Below are 24,574 nucleotides of genomic sequence, written 5' to 3'. Positions count from 1 at the left end.
CTCAACATCATCTGTTTCTCTCCTGTGGTGAATAATCAATGATATACAAAAATAATATATTAAAAAAAGTTTACCATCAAGAAACTGAAAAGGATGTTTAATCTTCATTAGATTATTCCCAAAGTTTCTGAGGTAATTTTACTTTTTATAGTTTTACAAGTCAAAAACATGATTGGATGTCTTGAAGAGGTGACCACTGCTTTCATATAAAATATATTCATGAGAAATTCATATCATATCATAACATTTATATTGGTGTTTCTTAAACTGAGAGACTGAAGAGTGTCATTGTTCTCTACAGGTTGAGGGATTGTGGTGTTACAGATGAAGGTTGTGCTGCTCTGACTTCAGCTTTCAGATCAAACCCCTCACACCTGAGAGAACTGAGTCTGTCATCGAATAAAGTAGGAGATTCTGGAGTCGAGCAGCTTTCTGATCTACTGCAGGATCCTCACTGTAAACTGGAGATACTGTGGTAAGACTGTATAAAATGTCTAATATGGTAAATAATGATTGTGTTACAGATCTGCCAGGCTCTCACACCAGCCAATCACAACGCACTCCCTCACCTGAGTTCTAATCACACACACCTGCACCTCATCATCATCCTCATCACTGCCACTATTTAGAAACACACTTCACCACAGTTCATTGTCCGTTCTCGTTTGTATGAAGAGGACTATTTACCCTGCCTTAGCGACTACAACCTGATATCTCCAGCAATCCTTCTCCAGTCTCATCTCCATTCTCCTCCGTGTCTCCAAGTCTAGTGTTCTTCAGAGTTCCAGCCTTCCCTACATCATCTACCAGTCATCACACCTGTCAGAAGAAACATGCTAATCCCTGTCAGCATCCCGCTCTCCAAAGAATCATTGCACTTTCCACTTACCTGCTTTCAGTTCATCTGCTCAGTTGTTGTCTCAATAAACTCCCTCTCCTTCAATTAACTTCAATCTCCTTCTCTTGAGTCTGCTTCCTTAACAGATTGCCATAAAAAATAAAAAAAATAAAAACTACTGTGAAATTACTAACGGGAATGAGAATTTTCGTTAGACTCTTTCCAATGTCTGACATAATTTAACAATATTAATGATAGTATAAACATGACTGGATGATGTAAAGATGTGACAGCCGTGTTCATATATAGATATGTTAATGATTTTTGGGTACTTGCATAAAAAATGAATATTCGGTTACACTTTATTTTAATTGTCATTGTTACAGTGTAATTATATATTTTAAGTACTGAGTAATATTAAGCAACTACATGTAATTATTTTAGGGTAAGGGTAGGATTAGGATTTGGTTGAGGATTAGTTGCATGTAATTATGCATAATTTACTGTTATTACTATGGTAAGTTCATGTAACTCATGTAACAAGGACACTGTTAAATAAAATGTTATCGAATATTCTTGGAATTTTTATGATATGGAAACTAACACGCTCAAGCAGTTTGTAGAAGCAGGTCTGAACCTTAGACTGGACCTGTTAATGGTGCCGTGGATTAAGTGTCTGATTATGAAGTTCTGCTTATCTGAGCTGTAGATCCTGAACTGAGAGACTGAAGAGTGTCATTGTTCTCTACAGGTTGGAGGATTGTGGTGTTAAAGATGAAGGTTGTGCTGCTCTGGCTTCAGCTCTGAGATCAAACCCCTCACACCTGAGAAAAATTGATCTGACATTTAATAAACTAAGAGACTCAGACGTGAAGCTGCTCTCTGATCTGAAGGAGGATCCACATTATAAACTAGAGACGCTTCTGTGAGTAGTGATGATTAAAACTGTTAAAATTTTAATTGAAAGTTCATTTAGTTTCTTCTTAGTTTACTTTCCTTGTGATGGTGAATTACACACTGTAAACATGTTTAATAAGAGTTTGATTCATTTATTTTTTATATAATAGTTTATAGCAACAATAAAATATCTTCAAGTTTCTTTTCATTCCAAACAATTCAATATTTTGCTTTTATCATTGTCAATGTCATTTGCAATAAAATATAATGGTAAATATTTATCACTAGTTTCTTTATCATAAATAAAACTGACCCAGTGACACAGAAAGAGGACAGTCATGCAGGGTTATATATAAGCTTTAGCAATCATGTATCTCAGTATTATATTATAATCTTAATCACTTAATCATCTAAGTAGTTACTTTTACTTGTTCTAAAGTTGATAGTGCAATAATGTCACACACATTTGACTGTCTGTGTTTTACTTACAGGTTCTAGATATTGGTCTGATCTTTTCTGGATCAGCTGAGGGTGAATAAAGAGCCACTACAGACACAATCACATTCAACACAATCAACAGACACAAACCCACAGTGATCATCACACACACGTGTTTGTGTAACTTTACTGAATGATCCAATTCTTCATCAAAGGTCAAACCAAGAAACCTTCAACCAGATGGAACTGGATAAATATTTTGAATGTTCAGATCCAATCTGAATTGTAATGCCTGATTCATAATAATACACTGTTCGTTCATTGGCCAGAGGAGAACTGAGCTGGTTTCTGCCAAGGTTTTCTTCTCCATCCTGTCACTGATTGAGTTTGAGTTCCTGCCACTGTCACCTCTGGCTTGCTTAGTTGGGAACACTTAATATTCAACAATATTATTGATCTGCCTGAATTGACACCATTATATGAGAACTGAATTGAGCTGGATGATGACATCACGATTTTTTCCAGAGTAGCTGTATAAATAAATGAACTAAAGTAATAACTTTTTTACAACAGAAATTAATCAACACTGAACTTACTTAAGATGGACTATGATATTATTTTCTTCTAGATCTGCTGTACAGCAGGAACAAACCTTGCTGCATTATTTTCCTGTTATCACTGTAAAGCTGCTTTGAAAACATCTGTATTTTAAAAAGTGCTATATAAATAAAGGTGACTTGACTTTTGTTTCTACAGAAGTGACATTTATACTGCAAATGCAATACTACAAACATCATCTTGGTTACGTATGTAACCCTCGTTCCCTGAGTAGGGAACGGAGATGTTAAGTCGTGACGAGGAATGGGGTTTTCAACACAATGCCTGCCAGAAGGGAGGACTTATAGAATACACATGACCCGCGAGCGGCCTGCATATGGAAGAACACTGGGGTATCCAGTAGGATGGAATCTTTCAACACCAGGGCTGGCAAGGTGGCTTGCCAAGGGTAAGACACGCTCGAGAGAGGCTTACAGTGGAAATACACATGTGGGGGTCACCCAAGGGGGGGGGGGGCATGCACATGGAGGCACCTAGCCAATACGAAAGCTGCCGGCGGCATAACTCTGGCGTTGACGTCAACGGCGGTGGAGGAACTCAGGGCTTCCCGGATAAACTCACCTGAGGAGAATATCCAGTCTCCAGTCTGAGGAGTGGTATAGCAAGCGAAGACACCTGAGCAGATCCTAGTTACCGGCTAGTTGAAGCGAGTTCATGGGAGGATACTGGCTCCACTCAGATATTGTAGAATTTCGTGAATGTGTTAGGTGTGGCCCAGCCTGCAGCTCTGCAGATGTCTGTTAGCGAGGCGCCATGTGCTAGAGACCAGTTATGGTCGCAAGCAGCGCATGGTCGACCTTGCTGCTGGTATGCCAAAGCAATGCCGTCCACTATCCAGTGAGACAACCTTTGCTTGGAGAGAGCCTTTCCCTTCAGCTTCCCACCATAACAGACAAAGAGCTGGTCTGAGGTCCTGAAACAATGTGTTCTTTCTACATAAGCATGAAGGGCACGTACTGGACAGAGCAGTGCCAAGGGTGGGTCTGCCTCCTCTGAGGGCAGCGCTTGCAGGTTAACCACCTGATCTCGAAAGTGGGTGGTGGGAACCTTGGGCATGTATCCAGGCCGGGGTCTCAGAATCAGGTGAGAGTAGGCCGGCCCGGATTCTAGGCATGCTTCGTCAACCAAAAATGCCTGCAGGTCCCCTACCCTCTTGATAGAAGCCAATGCAACCAGGAGCACTGTCTTCATTGACAGGAATTTAAGCTCGACTGATTGCAAAGGCTGAAAGGGAACACTCTGCAGGGCAGATAGAACCACTGCGAGGTCCCAAGAGGGTACCTTTCAGGAATTTGATGACCAGGTCATGCTTCTCAACGGACTTACCTTCAACTGCGATTGCGGCAACATACACTTTGAGGGTGGAGGGAGACAGCCTTCGCTCCAACCCATCTTGCAGGAAGGAAAGCACGCATAGGCATGTCTCGTGGACGATGCTCTAACGGAAGTGCTAGTAGCCACCACCACATGTGGTAGGGTACTCAAACCTGCCTCGTCCCATTCAGGAGCCACACGTGTAGGTTCCACAGATTGGGACGAGAGTGCCAAAGGGTGCCTTGTCTCTGAGAAAGGAGGTCCTTCCTCCGAGGAATTGGCCAGGAAGGTGCTGTCGCGAGGAGTACAAGTTCGGAGAACCATGTCCGGGTGGGCCAGTGAAGCGCAACCTGAATTACCTTCTCCTCGTCTTCCCTAATCTTGCACTGAGTCTGTGCGAGAAGGCTCACTGGGGAAAACGCATACTTGCGGAGACCCGGCAGCCAGCTGTGCGCCAGTGCATCTGTGCCGAGCGTGCCCTCGGTCAAGGAATAAAACAGGCTGCAATGGGAAGAGTCGTGGGAGGCAAACAGAGTCTTCCTGTGCATCGCCGAACTGTTCCCATATGAGTCTCCATTCTCCAGGAAGAGGCTGAAACCATGTGAGCTCATCGGCTGCACGGTTCAGGTCTCCCGGGATGTAAATGGCTCGAAGCGACCTCAGATGCTTCTGACTCCATAGAAGGAGGTGGCAGGCGAGTTGCGACATACTGTGGGAGCGTAGACCACCTTGTCTGTTGATGTACGCTACTATCGCGGTATTGTCTGAGTGGACTAGTATGTGTTGGTCCTTGAGCAACGCATGGAAGCGGTGCAGAGCCAAACGTACCACCAGCAACTCGAGGCAATTGATATGCCAAAGGTGCTGGGGTCCCGTCCAGTCAGCAGTGACTGCTCATGCTGTCGATTTCCATACTGAGAAAAGAGATCCCCTGCACGGGGGAGAGTTTGCTCTTTTCCCAGTTGACCCGAAGGCCCAGACAGACTAGGTGCCAGAGCACTAGGTCTCTGTGTTCGCAAACCTGGTCTTGAGAGTGAGCTAGGATAGGCCAGTCTTCTAGATAGTTCAGGATGCGAACACCATGCAGCACAAGGGCTGCCTTGACAACTTTAGTGAAGTCACAAACCAAAAAGCAAACCAAAGAAACGGTCTGTGTCGAGGAAGAATGGAGACATGAAAGTAGGCGTCCTTCAGGTCGATCGCTGCAAACCAATCCTGCGGCTGAACACATTCGAAAATGCGTTTGGCTGTGAGCATCTTGAACGGAAACCTCTGAAGGGATTAGTTCAAGACACGCAGGTCCAGGATTGGCCGTAACCCACGGAATTCTTCGGTACAATGAAGAAGGGGCTGTAGAACCTGGACTTAATTTCGGCTGGAGGGACAATCTCGATCGCACCTTTTGCCAGTAAGGTAGCAACCTCCACACACATGACAGGGGCATTGCCACTGACCATAGTGTAACAGACTTCCCAGAAGTGGGGAGGAGATTGTGCGAACTGAATCACATAGCCGAGCCTGATGGTTCTTGCGACCCAGCGGGACAGGTTGGGAAGCTCTAGCCAGGCGCTCAAAAACTGAACCAGCGGGGTCACGCAAACCACAGATGTACCCTCGGTGGGGCAGCAAGGTGGAATGACCGGCCCGGACGTGGGAGGTGGAGTGTCCCGGTGTGAGGGCATGGTCATAAGTCGCGTCCTGACAGAGGAGACCAGGGAAGGACGTGCGTTCCACTGGGGCCTGCTCTGACAGGGTTCTGGCGACAGAGGAGGACAAGAGTGGTGAGGATCGTAAGCGGCGCACACTGACATCCGCACGCTCTGGGGGCTCAGATATGGGGGAGTCAGTTCTGTCTTTAACCACATAAGGGAGCCGGCCAGTGGTGGGAGAACAAGAGATTCTCCCCTGGCCCTCCACTGGGGGTAGGAGTGGCCCTGCTACCACCTCCTCGACAGAACTGAAGCCCATCTCTGAGCTGTCCGCGTCAGGAGCACCGCTTTGCCTGGCGTTTAGCAGGCTGCGGGGCTGAAGTGGACTGGAGCACCTTTCTGCTACTACCTACACGGCGCGGCGCGGGTGAAGGCTGCTGCTGGGGCCGAATGGGAGGGGCGGGAGTCGCAGAAGGGTCAGCTCTACCCTTGTGCATGTCCCTGAGCATCCTGGCCTGGTAGACCTGGAGGACGGCCATGGCATGCAGTGAGGCCAGTGCCCCGTCGAGGGCAGACAGGGCAGAGTGATTCCGCTGTTGCACACACGCTGTTGCAGACCACTGCACATATCAGCAGGCTGGAATTAGAAACTCGCTGGAGAAACACCGTAACACCAACACAAACAGGAGAGCTGCTCGTCTCGAAGATACTCAGATGACACTCAGAGAATTAGGCGAAGCAAAAACATAACTGCATGTTGCCAGCGTACTTCCTTATATACCTTATATTCCTTATATACCCACGTACTAAGTCACACTATGCAAATTCCGCAGACCCATGACATTTCCTTGCCATTGGCTCGTTTTGTAATACTCAACGGTGATAGGCTTCTAAGCGAAACCCCATTCGTCATCACAACATAACTCGTAGTGACCACGAAAGGGAACTCCATATATAATATTTATTTAATGACTTAATTTGAGTAATTCAGCCCACCAAACATATTCAAATGCCTTTGATTATAGTAACATTCACAATTTTATAATCTATTGCCGTTTATTTCTTTTTTATTTAAAAGCAATGATGCATCGCCACTTTTAAATATAAAATGAAAATCTTTTTTTAATTTTTTTAATTTATAATCTATGGACACCTTTCAGTAATACAAAGGTTAATCACATTTTCATTTTCATTTAGAATTACAAAATATACATTCCATATGCTGTCTTTAATCTATTGCCAACTCCACTTTATGACTATTTATTATTTCATTATTCATTTAAGACTTCATTATTATGTAATTATATGTCCAACTGTTATTTTAATAATTAAAAAAATAAATGCCATAAATTGTATAGGACAGATAGGATCATAATTTATTATGCATATATATGATTAATATGTATAAAGGATAAATTAATTAATAACATTAATTATAATCAATACATGAATATGTCTAATAATGTCTACAAATATAAAAGTTAGAGGTACAATATGTAAGAATTTTGTATTAAAATATCTAAAAAGTACTTGCACAGTGTTATATATTTCTTTCAATTATGTACTTACATTATCCTAAATGTTTCCAAGAATTTGTAAATTCAGAGAAATTTACAATTTTAAATAGTGCCCATCCCTTGTCGCCTGTCAATGATGTAATATACGTGTTATCCCTGGTTTCTGCTCGTACTGCCATAGTACCCATGTTTTGTTTTTACTGTACATTTTGCCACTTGGTCAAATTATCGGTTGTTTCAAGGATGTATTATATCATTTCTATGCTGATGATGTCCAGTTGTATTGTTCTTTTAATGATGCTGAGTTTCATCGTTTGTCTCTGTTCCTAGAGTGTGTGTCCTCCATCAAAGATTGGCTGGGCACTAACTACTTGCAGATAAATTCAAACAAGACTGAAACGCTGATCTTTGCTCCAGACCATAAGATCCCGCTGATCAAACAGGACCTTGGCTCTCTGGGCTCCTCTGTCAAATCCAGCCTCAGAAACCTGGGGGTTGTGTTTGACCAGGCCATGTCTTTGTAGACACACTCAAAACAGCTCGTCCTGAATTGCTTTTATCATCTTAGGAACATCTCTAAAATTCACAAAATGTTGTCAAAGAAGGATCTGGAAATGATAATTCACGCTTTCATATCAACAAGACTTGACTACTGCAACTCTGTTTTTACCTGTCTGAATAAGTCTGCTCTGAACAAACTGCAAATTGTTCAAAATTCTGCTGCTAGACTTTTAACAGGTGCCCCTCGAAGGTCTCATATCACTCCAGTCTTGTTGGCTCTCCATTGGCTCCCTGTAAAATTCAGGATTGATTTTAAGATTTTAGTGCTGACTTTCAGAGCCTTAAACGGTCATGCCCCACAGTACATCCTGGACCTTTTTAAGCCGTATTCCTCTGGCCGGACTCTTCGGTCCTCTGGCCAGAACCTGCTTGTAGTCCCTAAGACTCGTTATAAGACCCGAGGCGACCTGTCTTTTCAGTCTGTTGCTCCCAGACTGTGGAACGCCCTGCCCCTGTCCATGCGTCTGACAGACTCTGTTGTCTCTTTTAAAAAGGATCTGAAAACTTGTTTATTTAGGAAAGCTTTTGGTTGATGGGTTTTCACTAGTGTCACTTTAATTTTACATATGTATATACATTTTTATATTGCTTGTTTTACCTATTCTCTTGTTCAGCAATTTTATCTGTGAAAAGCGCTTTATAAATAAACTTTACTTACTTACTTACAGACATGGACAACTGCGTTACGTCTAGCGGCACGCTCACGCTGTTGTTGTTTCGTTCAAATATTATGGACCATGGCAAGCAGACTTTGGGACAAAAGGAGAAATAAAACGAGGATCAATATCGGTGAAATGCAGAGAGCTCCACGTGCGCGACAAACTTCTTGACAGAGACGCACGCTGCTCTTGCATGTACTTTATTTGACAGATGAACAAATGTACATAAAACAAATCAATGTTATATAGCTCAACATGATGAAATGTTAGAATAATCAGTATGTTATTCTAATGTTTCTCTAGCTTACTGCTAATCTCATACAGCCAACAAACTAACACATAGAATAACATTATAACTTTCAACACACTAATGCTGTTTAGTGTGATATACGTTAGAACAAGTGAAACAGTGCTGCGTTACCTCACAAGTTTAATTCGTCAAAAAAACTGACCTGTGTGAGTATTAATTCAGGACTTGCGGGTACGTTAGAGCGGTAGTGTCATGATTCACTGTCACTGTCATCGTCATTGTCTGCACTACAGTTCCCATGATCCTCCTTGGCCCACACCTGCACCTCCTCTACTATTACCCGCACCTGCCAGTCATGAGCGTCATCGTCATTGTCTTCAGCTGTTGTCTTGTTATCTTCTGTGTATTTAGTTCCTGCTTGTTTTCAGTTTATTGTCTGTGATTTTTCATGTTAAATCACACTGTTTCGCACCTAGTTTAATATTGTTGTTAGAAATAAAGCTTCTTGTTATTTTGTTACCTGTTGCCTCCATCGTCCTCTTTGAGAACCCAGCGTGACAGGTAGAATGAAATGTCCTTATTCCTTTATATCCACAGGACTCGCGTGTGGCGCTGATATCTGTCTCTCATTAGCAAAAATAAACATTATTAGATCCATCGGCATGACGACAAGTTCCATGATTCTGATTATTGACTGCGTCCTCAACCTACGCCTTTTGATATTGTAAGAGGTTTGCGACCCCTAGCGACCTAAAACAATTATATATTGTAGCTTTAACTGTCTAACAAGCTCTGACAATATATGGAATATTATATTAAGAAATTATCAAAATTAAAACAAAAAACAATAGGCCTATACCTTTAAAAGCACGGATGTGTCTGTCACAGCATTCTGCTTTAAGTCAGAATGCTTCTCTGCAAACAGTGCAGTTCGCCTTACATTCATCATAAGTTATTGGACAGACCAATTGTTAACTTTTTTTCCATTCATATCTATATTTGGAGAGCCTCTTGAGTCAAAGGACGGATGTGAGCTCGACGTGTTTTTTTTTTTTAAACGCACGTTTACGGCACACGTCCTCAAGACTCAGTCACTATGGAAACAAAGACGATAACATGCGAGCAAATGAACTTCTCGAATACTTGTGAAATTGTTTTCATTATAATTTCATTCAAATAAAGTATTATCCACACAGGAAATCCTTATTTGTTTATTCAAAACATTAAAGTCACATTTATCAGACTGTGCCCGACTGTAAGCACAAAAAATATTTCTTAATTTCCCACTGACAAACTGGGGTGTAAAACACAGCATATTTAATGCCTGCAGTTGATAACTTTGATGTAACAGCGCGTTGGCTCTTCGATTGTTTGCTAGCTAACGCTACACACATTAGCATTGCTGAGCTGGTTAATCTTCAGATAAAGCTATGAGAATAAAACAGAAAATGTTCAAAGGTGCCCTAAATATGATTGAAGAAGTTTGAAATGGTTTCCTGTTATTTTTCTTGAGAGTGGCGTGAGCCCGTCCTGCTGTGACTGAAGCAGGGAAAATGGCACGTTTTTTGTTGCCTTGGAAGGATCACAGTGAGGGCTTCCCCACCCGGTAACCACTCACACCGCAGCCGGTGGAGTTTCCGACTGAAACATGCTGGTCCCCCAGTAGTGGACCAACCAGTCGTTTTGTTATGGGCTCCTCCTGAGGACAGGATGTCGATCACTGCATCGGATGGGGAGCTGGACTCTGGAGATGATGACTCGGCTGCGTCCCCCTGCCGCTGCCTCCGCTCCTGCTAGGCCACAGCAGCAGCCTCCACCCAGGGATGAAGGAACGAGCTCTTCGGGAGATGGTGACCGCACCACTCCCTCCCCCGGAGGAGGACTGGGTTGAGAATCTTTGTTTTGTTTCTGTTTCTGTTCCGCCCACGTTTTCAAAAAAAGAGCAAATTCCTCTGTTCCTGGGTCCCAAGAGGGCCAGACTGGCTCTTGTATCTCCAGCCCTGGCTCAGTTTGTGGAAGCCTGAAAAGGGCTTCCCAGTCTGTTCAGCTGGCTCCTCCATACCATAAGACTCGGCTATACGATTCAGTTCCACCGCCACCCGCCCAGATACAGGGGTGTTCACTTCACTTCGGTGTTCAGCGAACGAGCCCCTGTTATGCACGTGGTCCCTTCAGCTGATATGAAGCCTGGCTTCTACAGCCCCTACTTCATTGTAACCAAGAAAGGTGGTGGGTTTTGGACAATCTTAGACCTGAGTGTCTTGAATCGGGCCCTTTACAAGCTTCCGTTAAAAACTTTCATGTCTCCATCCTCCCGCGACACAGGTCATTCTTGCTCTTTGCGTCCAAGGGTCTGCATAGACAGACATATGCAGGGTCGTGGGCATCAGTACAAAGTCCTACCCTTCGGGCTGGCCCTGTCACCCCACGTCTTTACACAGGTCACGGAGGTGGCCATTGCTCCCATGAGAGAGCGTGGTGTTCGTGTCCTCAACTATCTGGACGACTGGCTCATACTGGCTCAGTCTCGGGAGCAGTTGTGCGGACACAGGCACATGGTGCTCCAGCATCTCAGCCAGTTGAGTCTTCAGGTCAAGTGAGAAAAGAGCAAATTCGTCCCCGTGCAGAGGATCTCTTTTCTCGGTATGGAGCTGGACTCGCTCCACCAGACGGCACGCCTCACAGAGGAATGTGTCCGGTCAGTGCTGAACTGCTTGAGTACGGACAAGAGCAGAACAGTGGTCCCACTGAAACTTTTTCAGAGGCTGTGACCAAACTGAAAGGGAACGTCTCGGTTAGGTATGTAACCCTCGTTCCCTGAAGGAGGGAATGGAGACGTGAGTCCCGTTGCCACTATTGCTGGACCACCGCTGACCCCGGGCTCCGCTCGACTCCTCAGCGAAAAACAAATGGTGCATGCATCTGCTTCCATATTTATACCCGCGCTCAGTGTTGGGCAAGTTACTTTAAAAATGTAATTAGTTATAGTTACTAGGGGTGTAACGGTACGTGTATTCGTACCGAACCGTTTCGGTACAGGGCTTTCGGTTCGGTGCACGTGTGTACCGAATGACTGAATGCAATATTTTGTGTGCGGAACATAGGTACATTTTCGTGTGGCGGAAGTGGCGGAAGTCTCCGCGTTCAGCGCAAATCCCGCCCTGCAGCTGATTCTAATGTTTTTTCCTATTAGACATTCTCTGGTTTTACCCGTGTTTTACCCGTCGTCACTGTAACAATGAAATAGACTGCAGGGCGAAAAAAAGCTTTTCCGCTTCGTGTGCGCCGCCGCACTCTCCGTTCCGTGGCGTGCGCGCGTGCGTGTGTGTGTGTGTGTGTGTGTGTGTGTGTGTGTCGACGACCCGCTGCGCTCTCTGCTCAATGTTCGAGTCCGTGTTTGCGCTGCGCGTTCTGCTCTGTCGTTAAGGGCCCAAACACTCCAATCATGTACCGATCACGCACTGGAAAAGCAAAGTCCGCTCAAATAAGGTGAAATTTCTCAGTAGTAACTTAGATTTCTGTTTGCTGAGCTGGTATGTCATGCTGGCAACAATGGTAAAATGACCTGCTCTGATCACATGCTCTGGTAATAATAGCTTTGTACTATAGCTTTGGACTATATTTTATTTTGATAATTATTAAAAAAGTGGAAAAAAAAATCTTAAATTGATTATGTTGATTGATTATTGAAAAATAATAATACATTAATATATTTGTTTAATATTATTTTAATATAGGGCTATTTTCTGTTCCTGCACTGTAATCATAGTTATTTATTTATATTTTTCATTATATTTTATTATGTGATATTGGTTTGAGACTGAGAGTATTTTATTTAGTGGAGAACTTTGCAGCAGTATTTTATTTCTTATTCTTTTTTTATTTTATATCTATTTTATTACATTTTATTAAAAAGTGTTTAAAAAAGTGTAAACAACTTGTAAAAAAAAATTATAGTAATAAACAACCTGCAGTTTAATGTTTGCATTTCTTTCCCTTACTGTACCGAAAATAAACCGAACCGTGACTTTAAAACCGAGGTACGTACCGAACCGTGATTTTTGTGTACCGTTACACCCCTAATAGTTACTAGTTACTTCTCACAAAATGTAACTGAGTTAGTAACTGAGTTACATCATTACAAAAGTAACTAATTACCAGGGAAAGTAACTATTGCGTTACTTAAAAAAAAAAGTTAAATGAATTAAATGGACACTAAATAGAAAAAATTATTATTATAAAATATTGTACACTAATTCACACTATTTTAATGTTAATTTGGTGTGGGACATTGTGAGAGACACCTATTACCTTAAATATTAAAATGTTATCTTTACTATGGAACAACAAAACAATAGAAGGTTTAGAACTTTTAATATTTATTGCCCAGTCAACAACTGGCCAATAAATAAGTCTAAAAATAAATGATGCTTCTTAAGAAATGTACCAAAAATAAATAAACAGTAATAAAAAATATACATACACATTCACTCTTTGTAGTGCAAATTAAAATGATGAAACTCACACACCTTTACAACTAGCCTACTTGAAGTATTTTCTTCCTCACGAAAGTAAGCAGTTTCTTTTTTATACCATTTTTGGTCCTTGCGCCCCTGGACCTGAGGAGGTCTGTGCTCGCCACTGCTCAGGAGAGATTAGTACAGGCCCTCTGATTCCTCTGTACTCTGGTGTGACGGCTGCGAATAAAGATTATTCCGACGCCGGTGTTTCTTGATGACAACAAAGACAATCGCACCCACCAAAACCAGCAGAATCACAGGCAGTCCAACACCCCAGAACCAATACACTGCAGCTGGAAGGAGCGAGGTGGGAAGAGAAAAGAAGTTTTAAAATGTTTTTTTTTTTTAAACTCACTGCTTAAAGATTTCTCAATGCCTCCTATTTTACTTACTATGTTCAGTGTCATCTTTGCGTTCTCCTGGCGAGTCTGAGTCTGTTCTAGATTCTGGAGATGATATTGAAATGTTAGTCATACCATTTAGCATTTGCTGTTCAAATCATGATGAATAAACCTCAGCTGTAAAATCAGCTCAAATATTTCTCCTCATCCACTGATCTTCTCTCACCTGTGACTGTGACTGTGATCAAGGTTTCTCCTTCAGAGTCCAGAACTCTGTATGTTCCAGTGTCATTGGCTGTAAACTCATTAATGGTCAGATTTCCATCACGATCAGTCAGTCGATCACTGTTGACCCCGTGACCTCTCGTCCACACCTCTGTCCAGCCTTCACTAGAGTTTCTCTCCACTTTATCAGCGTTGATCAACAGAACATCCAACTTCAGATCCTCTCCTTTCTTCACAGAGATCTCATCTGAGGAGGAACAGAAAGACACTTTATCCTCAATCATTGTTATAATGGTGTCAATCAGTCAAGGCCATAAACACATATTTAGGATTAAGGGGAACAAATGCAATCTATGGTATTATATTGAATTATATACAATGCAAGACATTGTAATAACCCATTGGAGACGACTTATCTGAATAAGCGGTACGTGTCACATTCAGTGTCTCTGATTACAGGAATTCATGGAATACCAGCACAATCACTGAAGGAAAGATGATGGTTTGATCAGTTTTGACTTTACCATGAATTTGAAGATGGTACGTCCTGATTTGTGACTCTGGAGTATTATTGTAATGGACTTTTAAAATGTATTTTCCAGCGTCACTGTAGATCAGATCCTTGATGATGATGTCACATGATCCTTTTTTAAACACTCGGCTATTTTCAGTCTTACATTCTTCATTCTCACAGACAAGGATGTTTTTTGACTGACTGGTTAAAATAACATGAAAAATGTCTCTGGCCTCAATATCACATGGCAAGGTGGCGTTTTCTGCTTTTTGTCCCGTCACATGTATAAGGATATTTCCTACAGTGGTGGTTTCTGCAAATACAGGCAATATAAATTAATTCAATACAAACTGAAAAAATACATGCGTTTTTGTCTATTCTCAGTAATTAATCATCATATAAAGGTCATCATGAAATATTTTAGTAGAGTTATTTCAGTCTCTTGTTCACACATCCTGAACTGAACTGAACTGATAAGAATGTAAATGTGTACCTTGAAATGCAATATAAGTTGATTTGGATAAAAGCATCTGCCAAATTCATAAATGTAAATGTAAACATCCAAGTGGATTTAACAGTTGTGAACTGATGATGGTGGAGTTTCTTCAATATTTAGCATCAGAAATGCCAGGAAAGATTAAGGTTGTTCGTTAAAGCCATGAACATTTCCTCTACATAATCATTAACATTTACAATAAACAATTAAACGATCATCTCACTTTCTTCAGAGTTAGCTTGTTCAGCTATTAAGGCAGTATTTCTTATTGGCCTTTGCAAGCAAACAGTCGAATGAACTGGAATGAACTGGATTAAGTCTGGATGTGGGATATGATAATGTAATATGCTGGAGAATTTTCACCACCAATTGACACAACAAAGAAGCATTCGACTAGAATAACTCTACCTGGAACTGAAGATCAAATATTGTTATAATGTATAAACAAATATGATACTGACCGCTATATTTGATAAAGCTAAACACCAGAAGTAGATTCAACCACCTGAACCTGATGAGAAAACAGAAGAGATGGTTTATGTCACAGATACAGACACACAGGATTTGAAATGAACGGTCAATTTGGCTACTACATTTTTAAGTTACAGGCCATTCAGAAATTCTACTAGCCAAAAAAAAAAAAAAAAAAAAGAAAAGAAAAGAAAAAAGAAATGAACCAGATTAACTACGTCACACAGTAGTGTTAATTTCGTTAACGAAAACTATGACGAAAAATGTTTGTTGACGACCTTTTTTCCCCTGACTAAGACAAGACGATGAGAGACGACACCCACGTCATTAAACGATAACTGTGACTAAAAAGACGAGACTGAAATGTGTTTACATTTTTTTTTAAACTTGACCAAAACCACTTGTTTGGGTCAAATAAAGGAGACGACAACACATTGACTGTTTTTACAAGCGTTCAGCCTTACAGTTGCCAGATTTTAATAATTAAACCCCATTCAGAGCTTTTCTGTTCTGTTCTACAATAGCATCTGGCAACCATGCGCGCGCACGCTCTCTACACTGCTGAAGAAGCGCGATGATCTGAAAACACAGACAAGTAAGCTGGAGATCAGCGATCTTCATTTGAGATTTTCTACTTAAATTAAAGTGTCATTCGGTCGAAATGCAGGCTGATATCCAGCAGTGTTTTTAATGTTGATCATATTATACGAGCAAGAATGCAATGTTTCCTGAATATTCACACGATTTCAAATGTGACATTGATTTTATACAACAGTTCAACAAACAGAAGGGTAACATTAAGTGATGTACTACATTTAAAACAGTATTGTCAGTAGGCTTATGGCTCTATTTTGCAACGAAAGCCATAGCAGAACTACAGCACACAGTGGTGGTTCGTGAACGAATCTGTGGCTTTGAACGAATCGTGAGATTCAATGACCCGTTCATAAATAAAGCAATTTGCTCCGTTACTGAATGAATGAATGAATGACTCCATGACTCACTCATAAAGACAGTGACTTACCGCCACCTACTGGCGATTTTAATTTAATATTTTAAAGTATCACTTACTTTTTACCATCATTGCATATTTATTGAACATTGTTTAATTTAAAGCATTATTTGTTTTATAAAGGTACTTATAAAGGTAAAAAATTAACTGGAAAAATCGATTAAAGGGGGCAAATATTGTCCCTTAACGGAAAAGGTGTGACTGCAGTCTAAGTGGAAGAGAGGGGATACCAGGAGGTAGGGCACTCTAAAAACACTGAACCACTGAACTAAGGAAATGTAGAATTGCACAAGTGCTACTGCTAAAGAGTGCAATGTCAATATAGCCTGTTACCTTAATTAAAATTTCTCATAAGCTTAATTGAATTGGCCTAGAGATAAAATTTATAATGACATTTTTTTGTCTAAAGACTACATATAAATAGCTACCAAAATTAATGTCGGTAACTGCAGTTTGACTAAAAGTTGACAAAAGATGCAATGACTTTTCGTTAACTAAAACTAGACTTAAACTATGAAAGACAAAATGACTCAAATGTGACTAAGACCAATAAGCATTTTCGTCTGAAGATGAAAAAAATATATAAAGACTGGTAAATGGTAAATGGACTGCATTTATATAGCGCTTTCACAGACCTATGGCCACCGCTTTGGTGAGGCTTTACATATTGCCTCACATTCACCCATTCACTCACTCATTCACACCGACGGCGGTGTCAGCCATGCAAGGCGCCATCCAGCTCGTCGGGAGCAGCTGGGGTTAGGTACCCCAGAACCACTGAGTCACTGCCGCCCATGAAGACTAAATCAAAAATGGCTGCCAAAATTAAGACTGCGTCACAGTTTAGAATCGTCCTAACACTACGCTGTATTTACTATATCATTATGACTCACGGGTCGAGTGCTCTAAATCTGCACAGATTGGACTTACACGAACGTCCCCAGCAATGTGAGATCCAACCAAATTGCCTAGTGATTTGACAGCGTTTTCCGCCATAGTTGATTTGTACCCCCTCCCCCCCACCCCCATATAAAACTGAAAATTATCAGTCAAACTCAAAACACAAAAAACAGACTTTACAAATTCAGTGATAATGTATTAATAACCCCACTAGTAAAAACGATCATCACAATCATGGTCATTATCAAAATCACAGTATTGTTCATCGTAAACATATCGACGATCATTTCCGCATCACTAGCAGCTTTAGTTTTCCACAAACAGAAACACATAGCCTACTTTATAACACAAAAACACAAAGGCTGGATTTATATTATAAAACATGAAAACTTACATGATAAAACTTTTTGCAAGCGATGTCAATAGAAGAGAAACTAGTGTCTGATCGTCTCTCGTCAACCACACAAGCTCTTCACGGGTCACGTGATTGATGTGAAATGAAAACCCAGCAAAAAAAAAAAAAAAAAATGCATGCCATTTCCTTTCATTCTGTGTTCATAGTTTACAACATTGTATCATTAGACCACAATGCAGAGACGCTAAACCACAAAGTCTTTCCACTGTAAAACTCTGAATAATAGTCTCTATCAGTTTAAGTGTTGAACCCATTGCGTCAAACCACAGTGTGTAAAGATGGATTAAAAACCTCCTGATTTCTCAGTGTATTTTTTAACCTGCTGGATCTGTTCTACATTAGCTTGCATTGACTCTTGGCTAACAAAGCAGTGATTTGTGAATCCATGATCATAAATATTTCAGGTTTCATACAAGTTAGGATCTACAAACAGCGCTGTGCCTGTGCCACATTTTAAAGGGAAACTTCAGCGTTTAGCATTAAGCTTTGTATCAGTAGGAAACCTGTAGTATTTTCGAATGACGCAAAAATCAGCATTTTCTAGTGTTGTAGTTTTATGATGCAAGTTTAGCTGCAGTTCATTTTAACAGTTTCCCCTGCATTATGTTGACTATCAGGGACAAGACAATGTATTATTTGTCAAATTCGGATGACATTTTAGTAATTTATGACAGTATGAGTGAGTTTAATTTGTAGATTGATCGATCGTTAATCTAGTAAATTATTTAATCCACTGAACACTGCTGTGTGGTAATATAAAAACACTCTCCCAACAGCATACTGTTTCTTTTGAGCCTAATTCCTAGTCAAATTAAAATAATATAGTTGTATCACTTGTGATGGTGTTTTGTATAGATGTGGCCACACGTGCAGTCTACCAATAACATTAGAGCGACAGCAACACCAACGTCCACATGCGACTTCACAGTATAGAGACTAGCGACATACAGCGACAAAATCGCTGGCCGTGTGAACGGGGCTTATGGGGCCACGTGGGTCTCTCAGTCAGCAGACAAGTAATGTGCGATTAGAGTGATTGACAGAAAACCTGACAAAACAATATGACCTTTTCAGCTCATCATAAACCTAACTTGGGAGGCCCCTGGGCTTCAGCCCATATAACCCCGTGCATTAAAGGGGAAATGAAACGTCCATGTTTTGGCACTGGTAGTAGCTACATATATTAGAAAAATCACCTTGCCAAAAATTTTATTTTAAAAAGTTGTTAAAACCACGGATATGACAAAATAATTTTCGTAATTTCTAGCTAGCGAGTCGCCATTTTGTAGTGACGTCACAGCCTACGTAAAGGGGTTGGTTGGTTCTGCATGGTGAGTGAAGAGAGTGAAGCGTTACTAGACCGGACTGAATTGCAATTGATTTGAAATGGAGGAAGACGAACTTGAAAGACCTGTTGAGCCCGTGTGTACCATTGCTTGCATTTGATTCGATACGGCGTGGGAAACGAGCAGTGGTACGTCGCTATGTCGAACAGCCGGTGATGGACATGGCCATAGCCAGCTATGAGGTCACCGGTAATTTTTTTACATTCAAAAATAAAATGTAAAGCTCTCTGAATGATTAATTAGCCGTTTAAACCACCTCATATGAGTGTTTGCAATTCATTTTGCTGCGAGAATCTAGCGCAGTGAACGGGGCTTGAGAGCGCATTGTGAGGGCGCGAGTGCGATCCCGTGTTGCCAGATCCACCTAATAGAAAGGTGGCAGTAGTCTTCTGGACTTGTTTTTTTTTTTATTTAATGTCACACTTTAGGAAGTTATTAAAGTGGAAAGTTGCATGTTAGGGTTCGTGATATATTAATATTATTCGGATTATTATAAAAAAATAAAAAATAATTGTTGCTTGTTTTTCGTAGCAATATCTGGCAACATTTTACTGTCGGCATTAATAAAAAAAAAAAAAAAAGCTTATAGAAAAACTGTAATTGCTGACAGGAAGATATCACATTCGGTAAGACAAACGCAATGATCATCGTGATTATCTGTAAGAAATGTATAACACTATCAAAAACAATAGCATAATACAGATATGTATGTTACAGAATGAAATATGCCAAATACTGGCCATCAGGAAGACGGCTTTTTTATTTTGTCATTTCAGTGAGCCAAGGATTGAAGAGTAGTCCACACACACACACACACACACACACACACACACACACACACACACACACACACACACACAAGCTATAACGTTAGCAAATAGCCTGTAAATAGTTTGTAACATGTCTGTAAAATGTAAAACATTATATTGAATAAAACATTTTTTCACAAACATCTACAGTGTGCATGTGCATGTTTGTTAACATAACGTTAGATGTCGTCTTTTTGTCTGGTACTAATAAACTTAACTAGCTAAACACTAAGCGTTATTTAGCTAGTTCATGCTTACAGATGTTAGCTAACAATGACTGTACCTAACGTTAGTTGTTCGCTGGTTCGACCAGCACATGCATCTTGTTAAGGAGCCAGTATGATGCAAACATGTATGAGAGGTTTGACATGATAATATGATAGCAGATGATCGCTTTTTCTGCGTGACGTCACATGTTAGAATACTGCACAATGGCAGCGCCCTGGCCGCGAAAGATATAGGCTAACGGTTTTTCTTTTTTCTTTTATATGTTTACATTTGTCATGTTTCTTATATAATTGTTGATTATAGTGGAAATCCATTTTGTAAATCATGTAAACTTGATTTACTGATTCATTTCCCCTTTAATGCGACCTTGGTTGAGATCGTCCAAAATGTCCGGGATTTGGCTTTTGCTTTCTGCAGTTGCCATTCATTGTTTACATGCACACCTTTTGTTTCAGTCTAACTGAATTCATTCCGACTGGTGAATGCTAAACAAGTGATCGGTTGATGTGCGTTTTAGCATTTCTAAGAAAATTCCTGCTCCTCCTTGCGAGATACGAGAACAGTGCCTCACAGGTGTCGCTCATCAGTAATCACACCACCGGCCTCTCATCGTTCTCCCGCGGCCCTCAGCCTCGTCCTGCTCGCCACAGTAAACATAATGAATGGCGACTGTAGAACGCAAAAGCCGAATCCCGGACATTTTGGGCGATCTCGAAATTCCGGGCAGACTCATCACAGAGACTCACGATAAAATGCCGTCTTTTAAGTTTCGAGTCAACTAGTAGCCTAGCCTAGTTGTTTAACTGCGCTCTCTTACCGGTAGGCGTGGCTTGGGAGTAGCCTCATAGGGCAGCGAAGCAAGTGCATTCTGGGAGTTGTTGTCTTTCATCCACATGAGCCAAAAATACATTTTCTGTCTAGAAGACACCAACTTCTAAAATAATTTCACATTTCTGCTACATAAATGACTCATTTTAAATACACATTCATCTTTCCAGAGGTGAAGTATCCCTTTAATATTTCAAATGTTGATGAAAAAAAAAAGTAGCAGATGTGTCAGTGCAATTGTAGTGAAATCCTGAAATTATTAGTAATACATTAATGGAATGATTTGCATAGATACGTGAGTGATGTCATGGTGTGTGATGACATGGTAGGGAAGTCTCTTGGCTGAGTGACACAATAGAGAAACAATCAACTAGAACAACTCTACCCAGAACTAAAAATCAAAAATGATACTGATCGCAAAATGAGCATGACAGAAGCGAATGTTTATACTTAAAGACAATTACATTGATATTTCACCAGTGCTTTATAATAACAAATTTAACAGTGACAGCAATTTATTAATTTGTGTCAGAAGTGCACATCAATCATGCTGAATCAGACTTATATTTAACATTTCACATAAAAAGAGAACACAGGAATGCATAAAACAACTCTATTTAGGCTTTTAAGTACTTACACATTTAGAACAATTTTGAAATATCATGTTTACTCCACATTTCTGGGCATTTAATAAATAAAAACAATAAATACTTAATATGCTCCTGTTCTGTCATTATTTTGTACCAATGTTAGGTTTTGCTTAACTTTATTACTTTGATTAACTTAAATCATTTAAGGCAATCGGTTTCCTCAAACCATTTAAGTAACAATATAGTTGTTAAGACTTAGTTAGATTTGTTACCTGAATTCAAATTGAATGAAAAGAATTAACCTTAAATATTTAGGTTTTTGACTAAACCAACACTAACATATAAGTGAATTTAACTCAATGTAGGCCTAAATGAGTTTACAGTACTCTTAAATGGTTTTTAAAAAACTTAAATGGTTTAAGGCAATCAGTTTCCTCAAATGGTTTGAGTTACTGTATAACAACATCTGTGATGAAAGGAAATATTCTCAAAACTTTTAAAGCAGGAAAAGTTATTTATTAAGGTAAGGTAACTTGTACATTTGTACAGCCAGCAGATAAACACAAGGACACAACACACAACAATAAAGCAGAACATACAATACAGTTCTGGCAAATTGTTTAAAATCGGGATAAGAGAATTTCTAAATCTATTGGATCTGCATCTGGGCATGGAGTACCTACGGCCTGAGGGAAGTAGCTTAAACTGGCAGGACAAGGGATGACTAGGGTCAGCTGCAATAGATTGGGCCTTCTTTGACACTCTGTTGGAGAAGATGTAGGAGAGAGAGGGGAAGTCAATGCCTACAATCTTGCTAACAATGTCCTAACAATACTCTCTAGTCATTTTTTGTGGACAATGAACCAAACCAGCACATAAAACAGAAGGTTAAAACAGACTCAATAAAACAAGAATAAAACATTCTCATCAAAGTGGGGTCAATGTTAAAATTCCTCAGTCTATGACAGAAATACATACGTTGCTGGGCTTTGGCACAAACAGTATTGTGCCAAGGTACTTATATTCTTGTACTATCTCAATGGTTTGGCCATCAATGATAGTGGGGGGAAGTGGGGGGCACTGGTTCCTAAAATCAAAAATGAATTCTTTAGTTTTAGAGAAATTTATGTTTAAAAAGGAACGCTTGCACCAATCATTAAAATCCTTCACTATTGGTCCATGGTCAATCACACTTTCATTAAGAAGAGACACAATGACAGAGTCGTCTGTAAATTTTAAAACCTGTCTACCATCATATTGTGAACGGCATTCATTTGTGTATAAGACAAAAAGGAGGGAGCAGAGGACACGTCCTTGGGGGGAGCCAGTAGAAGATAGAAGATTACCAGATAAAACGCCATTAACTTCATAACCCTTTGAGATCTTGAGGTTAAAAAGTCAACTAACCAGGCTATTAGCCCTGGGTTAATTTTGTGATTCTTTAAAAGTCTATCTGCTAAAATGTGGGGTTGAATACAGTTAAAAGCTGATGAAAAAAATCAATAAATAATAATCACACAAATTGCTTTGCCCCTTCCAAGTGATTAAAAACTGCATTGAGCAGGCTGCCCGTAGCATCCTCAACCCTCAACCCCATCCTCAACCTGCCCTATAGGCAAATTGTAAGGGGTCAAGTTGAAACTGTGTTATTGCTAAAAATCTCCTGTTTGATCATTTTTTCAAAAGCTTTCATACTGCGAGAAGTGAGGGCCACTGGCCTAAAATCATTAAGTGAGTTGGGTCCTTTGGTCTTCGGCACAGGCACAATCACGGACTCTTTCCAGAGATGAGGGACCCAATGTAATTGAAGTGACTTATTGAATATAAAGGCAAGTATGTCAATCCAGTCCAATCCAATCCAACTTTATTTGTTAAGCACTTTAAAACAGGAGAAATGTGCTCATGATTACGTGTGCCAGTTAAAAGACGTGCAGCTGCATTCTGTACCATCTGGAGACGGGTGATGGAGGACCCACTAACCCCCACATACAGTGCATTACAGTAATCCAGCCGAGTAGTAATAAAGGCGTGGATTACAGTCTAGAAATACTGTCTTGACAGAAATGGCTTTATTTTGATCAGCTGTCTCAAATGGAAGAACCTTGATTTGACAACAGCCTTGATCTGACTGTCAAACTTAAGCTCAGGGTCCACTTTAACCCCTAGGTTAAAAAACGCTTATAAAGTGGAGAGAAACTCTAGTGAAGGCTGGACAGAGGTGTGGACGAGAGGTCACGGGGTCAACAGTGATCGACTGACCGTCAGTGACGAGACTCTGATCATTAATGAGTTTACAGTCACTGATGCTGGAACATACAGAGTTCTGGATTATGAAGGAGAAACCTTGATCACAGTCTCAGTCACAGGTGAGAGAAGATCAGTGGAGGAGGAGAGATATTATGTTTAATCAGTAAATTAATCCTAAACTGCACGACTAACCTTTCAATATTCTGAACAGAATCTGTTCTAGACTGGAAGGGAAATCTGATCGACACAGATGAAGACAAAACTGACGACACTGAACATGGAAGTGAGTAAAACATGAGGCATGAGAGCTTTACAGGAGTTCTTAAACTGGGAATTCAACATTTAGAAAAACTCTCTTCCCACTTTCTCCTTCACCTGTAGATTACTGGATGCTGATGCTGCCGGTTGTACTGCCTGTGGCTCTGGGGGCTGTGGTTCTGCTGGTTCTGGTGGTTCTGACTGGTGTCGTGATATACAGACGTCGCCACAGTGATCACTCGAAGGGGGAAAGCCCTAGTGGATCAGAAGAGAGTCTACCGAGTCTCTATAATCATAAACCAGTGCTGTAGTGCTTTATTCCGGTTTCTAAACTGTCAAAAATCTTTTGTTGACTTAACTCATTATTTTCTGTTCTCTTTTTGCATGTTTTTTTTTTTTTAGTTAAACTAACTTATTCAGAAAAGTGTACCTGACAAATTTGTAAAGGTTTACCTGACACGTTATGGAGTTAAAAGAACTGATTTAATTTAGTTAAGAAAACTTTGAATTTAAGTTCAGCCAACTAAAGTTAAGTTTTCTAAACTACATCCAATAACTTCAGCCTACAAAGTGGTGTTTTGAAAGTACCAAATAATTAATTACTACTCAAACATTAATTTGTAAAATAAATTT

General features: G+C 40.5%; 2 protein-coding genes across 3 annotated transcripts in view; one reads left to right on the top strand and one right to left on the bottom strand.

The window, feature by feature from the left end:
- The window catches only part of LOC307163665 (NLR family CARD domain-containing protein 3-like), a 34,072-nt gene extending 24,284 nt beyond the window's left edge, over nucleotides 1-9,788 (top strand). Inside the window, exons 12-16 of one of the 2 annotated variants that reach the window (XM_079879810.1) lie at nucleotides 302-475; nucleotides 1,590-1,763; nucleotides 2,227-2,266; nucleotides 2,930-3,179; nucleotides 7,602-9,788. In XM_079879810.1, the coding sequence (XP_079735936.1) occupies nucleotides 302-475; nucleotides 1,590-1,763; nucleotides 2,227-2,233 (355 nt within the window). In that variant the 3' untranslated portion in view covers nucleotides 2,234-2,266; nucleotides 2,930-3,179; nucleotides 7,602-9,788. Of the gene's footprint in view, nucleotides 1-301; nucleotides 476-770; nucleotides 993-1,589; nucleotides 1,764-2,226; nucleotides 2,267-2,929; nucleotides 3,180-7,601 lie in introns of those variants that run through there. The other variant, XM_079879811.1, reaches the window with a different exon arrangement.
- Nucleotides 9,789-12,542: 2,754 nt separating this feature from the next.
- LOC307163731 (uncharacterized protein) lies at nucleotides 12,543-17,713 on the bottom strand. The gene is made up of 6 exons (XM_079879950.1): nucleotides 17,615-17,713; nucleotides 15,299-15,348; nucleotides 14,352-14,654; nucleotides 13,829-14,074; nucleotides 13,654-13,707; nucleotides 12,543-13,554 (listed from the first exon to the last, which is right to left on the bottom strand). Coding segments are annotated over exons 1-6 (813 nt in total). The 5' UTR covers nucleotides 17,617-17,713; the 3' UTR covers nucleotides 12,543-13,396.
- Between the last annotated feature and the right edge of the window lie 6,861 nt (nucleotides 17,714-24,574).

The sequence above is a fragment of the Squalius cephalus genome (assembly GCF_949319135.1).
Source record: "Squalius cephalus genome assembly, chromosome: 8".
In the NCBI taxonomy this organism is placed as follows: Eukaryota; Metazoa; Chordata; class Actinopteri; order Cypriniformes; family Leuciscidae; genus Squalius; species Squalius cephalus.
Note: the sequence above shows the minus strand (reverse complement) of the source record. Positions and strands in the feature narration are given on the sequence as shown.

Coding starts and splice junctions, on each gene's coding strand:
- LOC307163731 (XM_079879950.1), bottom strand. Junction 14,075..14,351: donor GTACCATCTTCAAATTCATG/GTAAAGTCAAAA, acceptor GTTCCTCCTCAG/ATGAGATCTCTGTGAAGAAA. Junction 13,555..13,653: donor CAAAGATGACACTGAACATA/GTAAGTAAAATA, acceptor CGCTCCTTCCAG/CTGCAGTGTATTGGTTCTGG.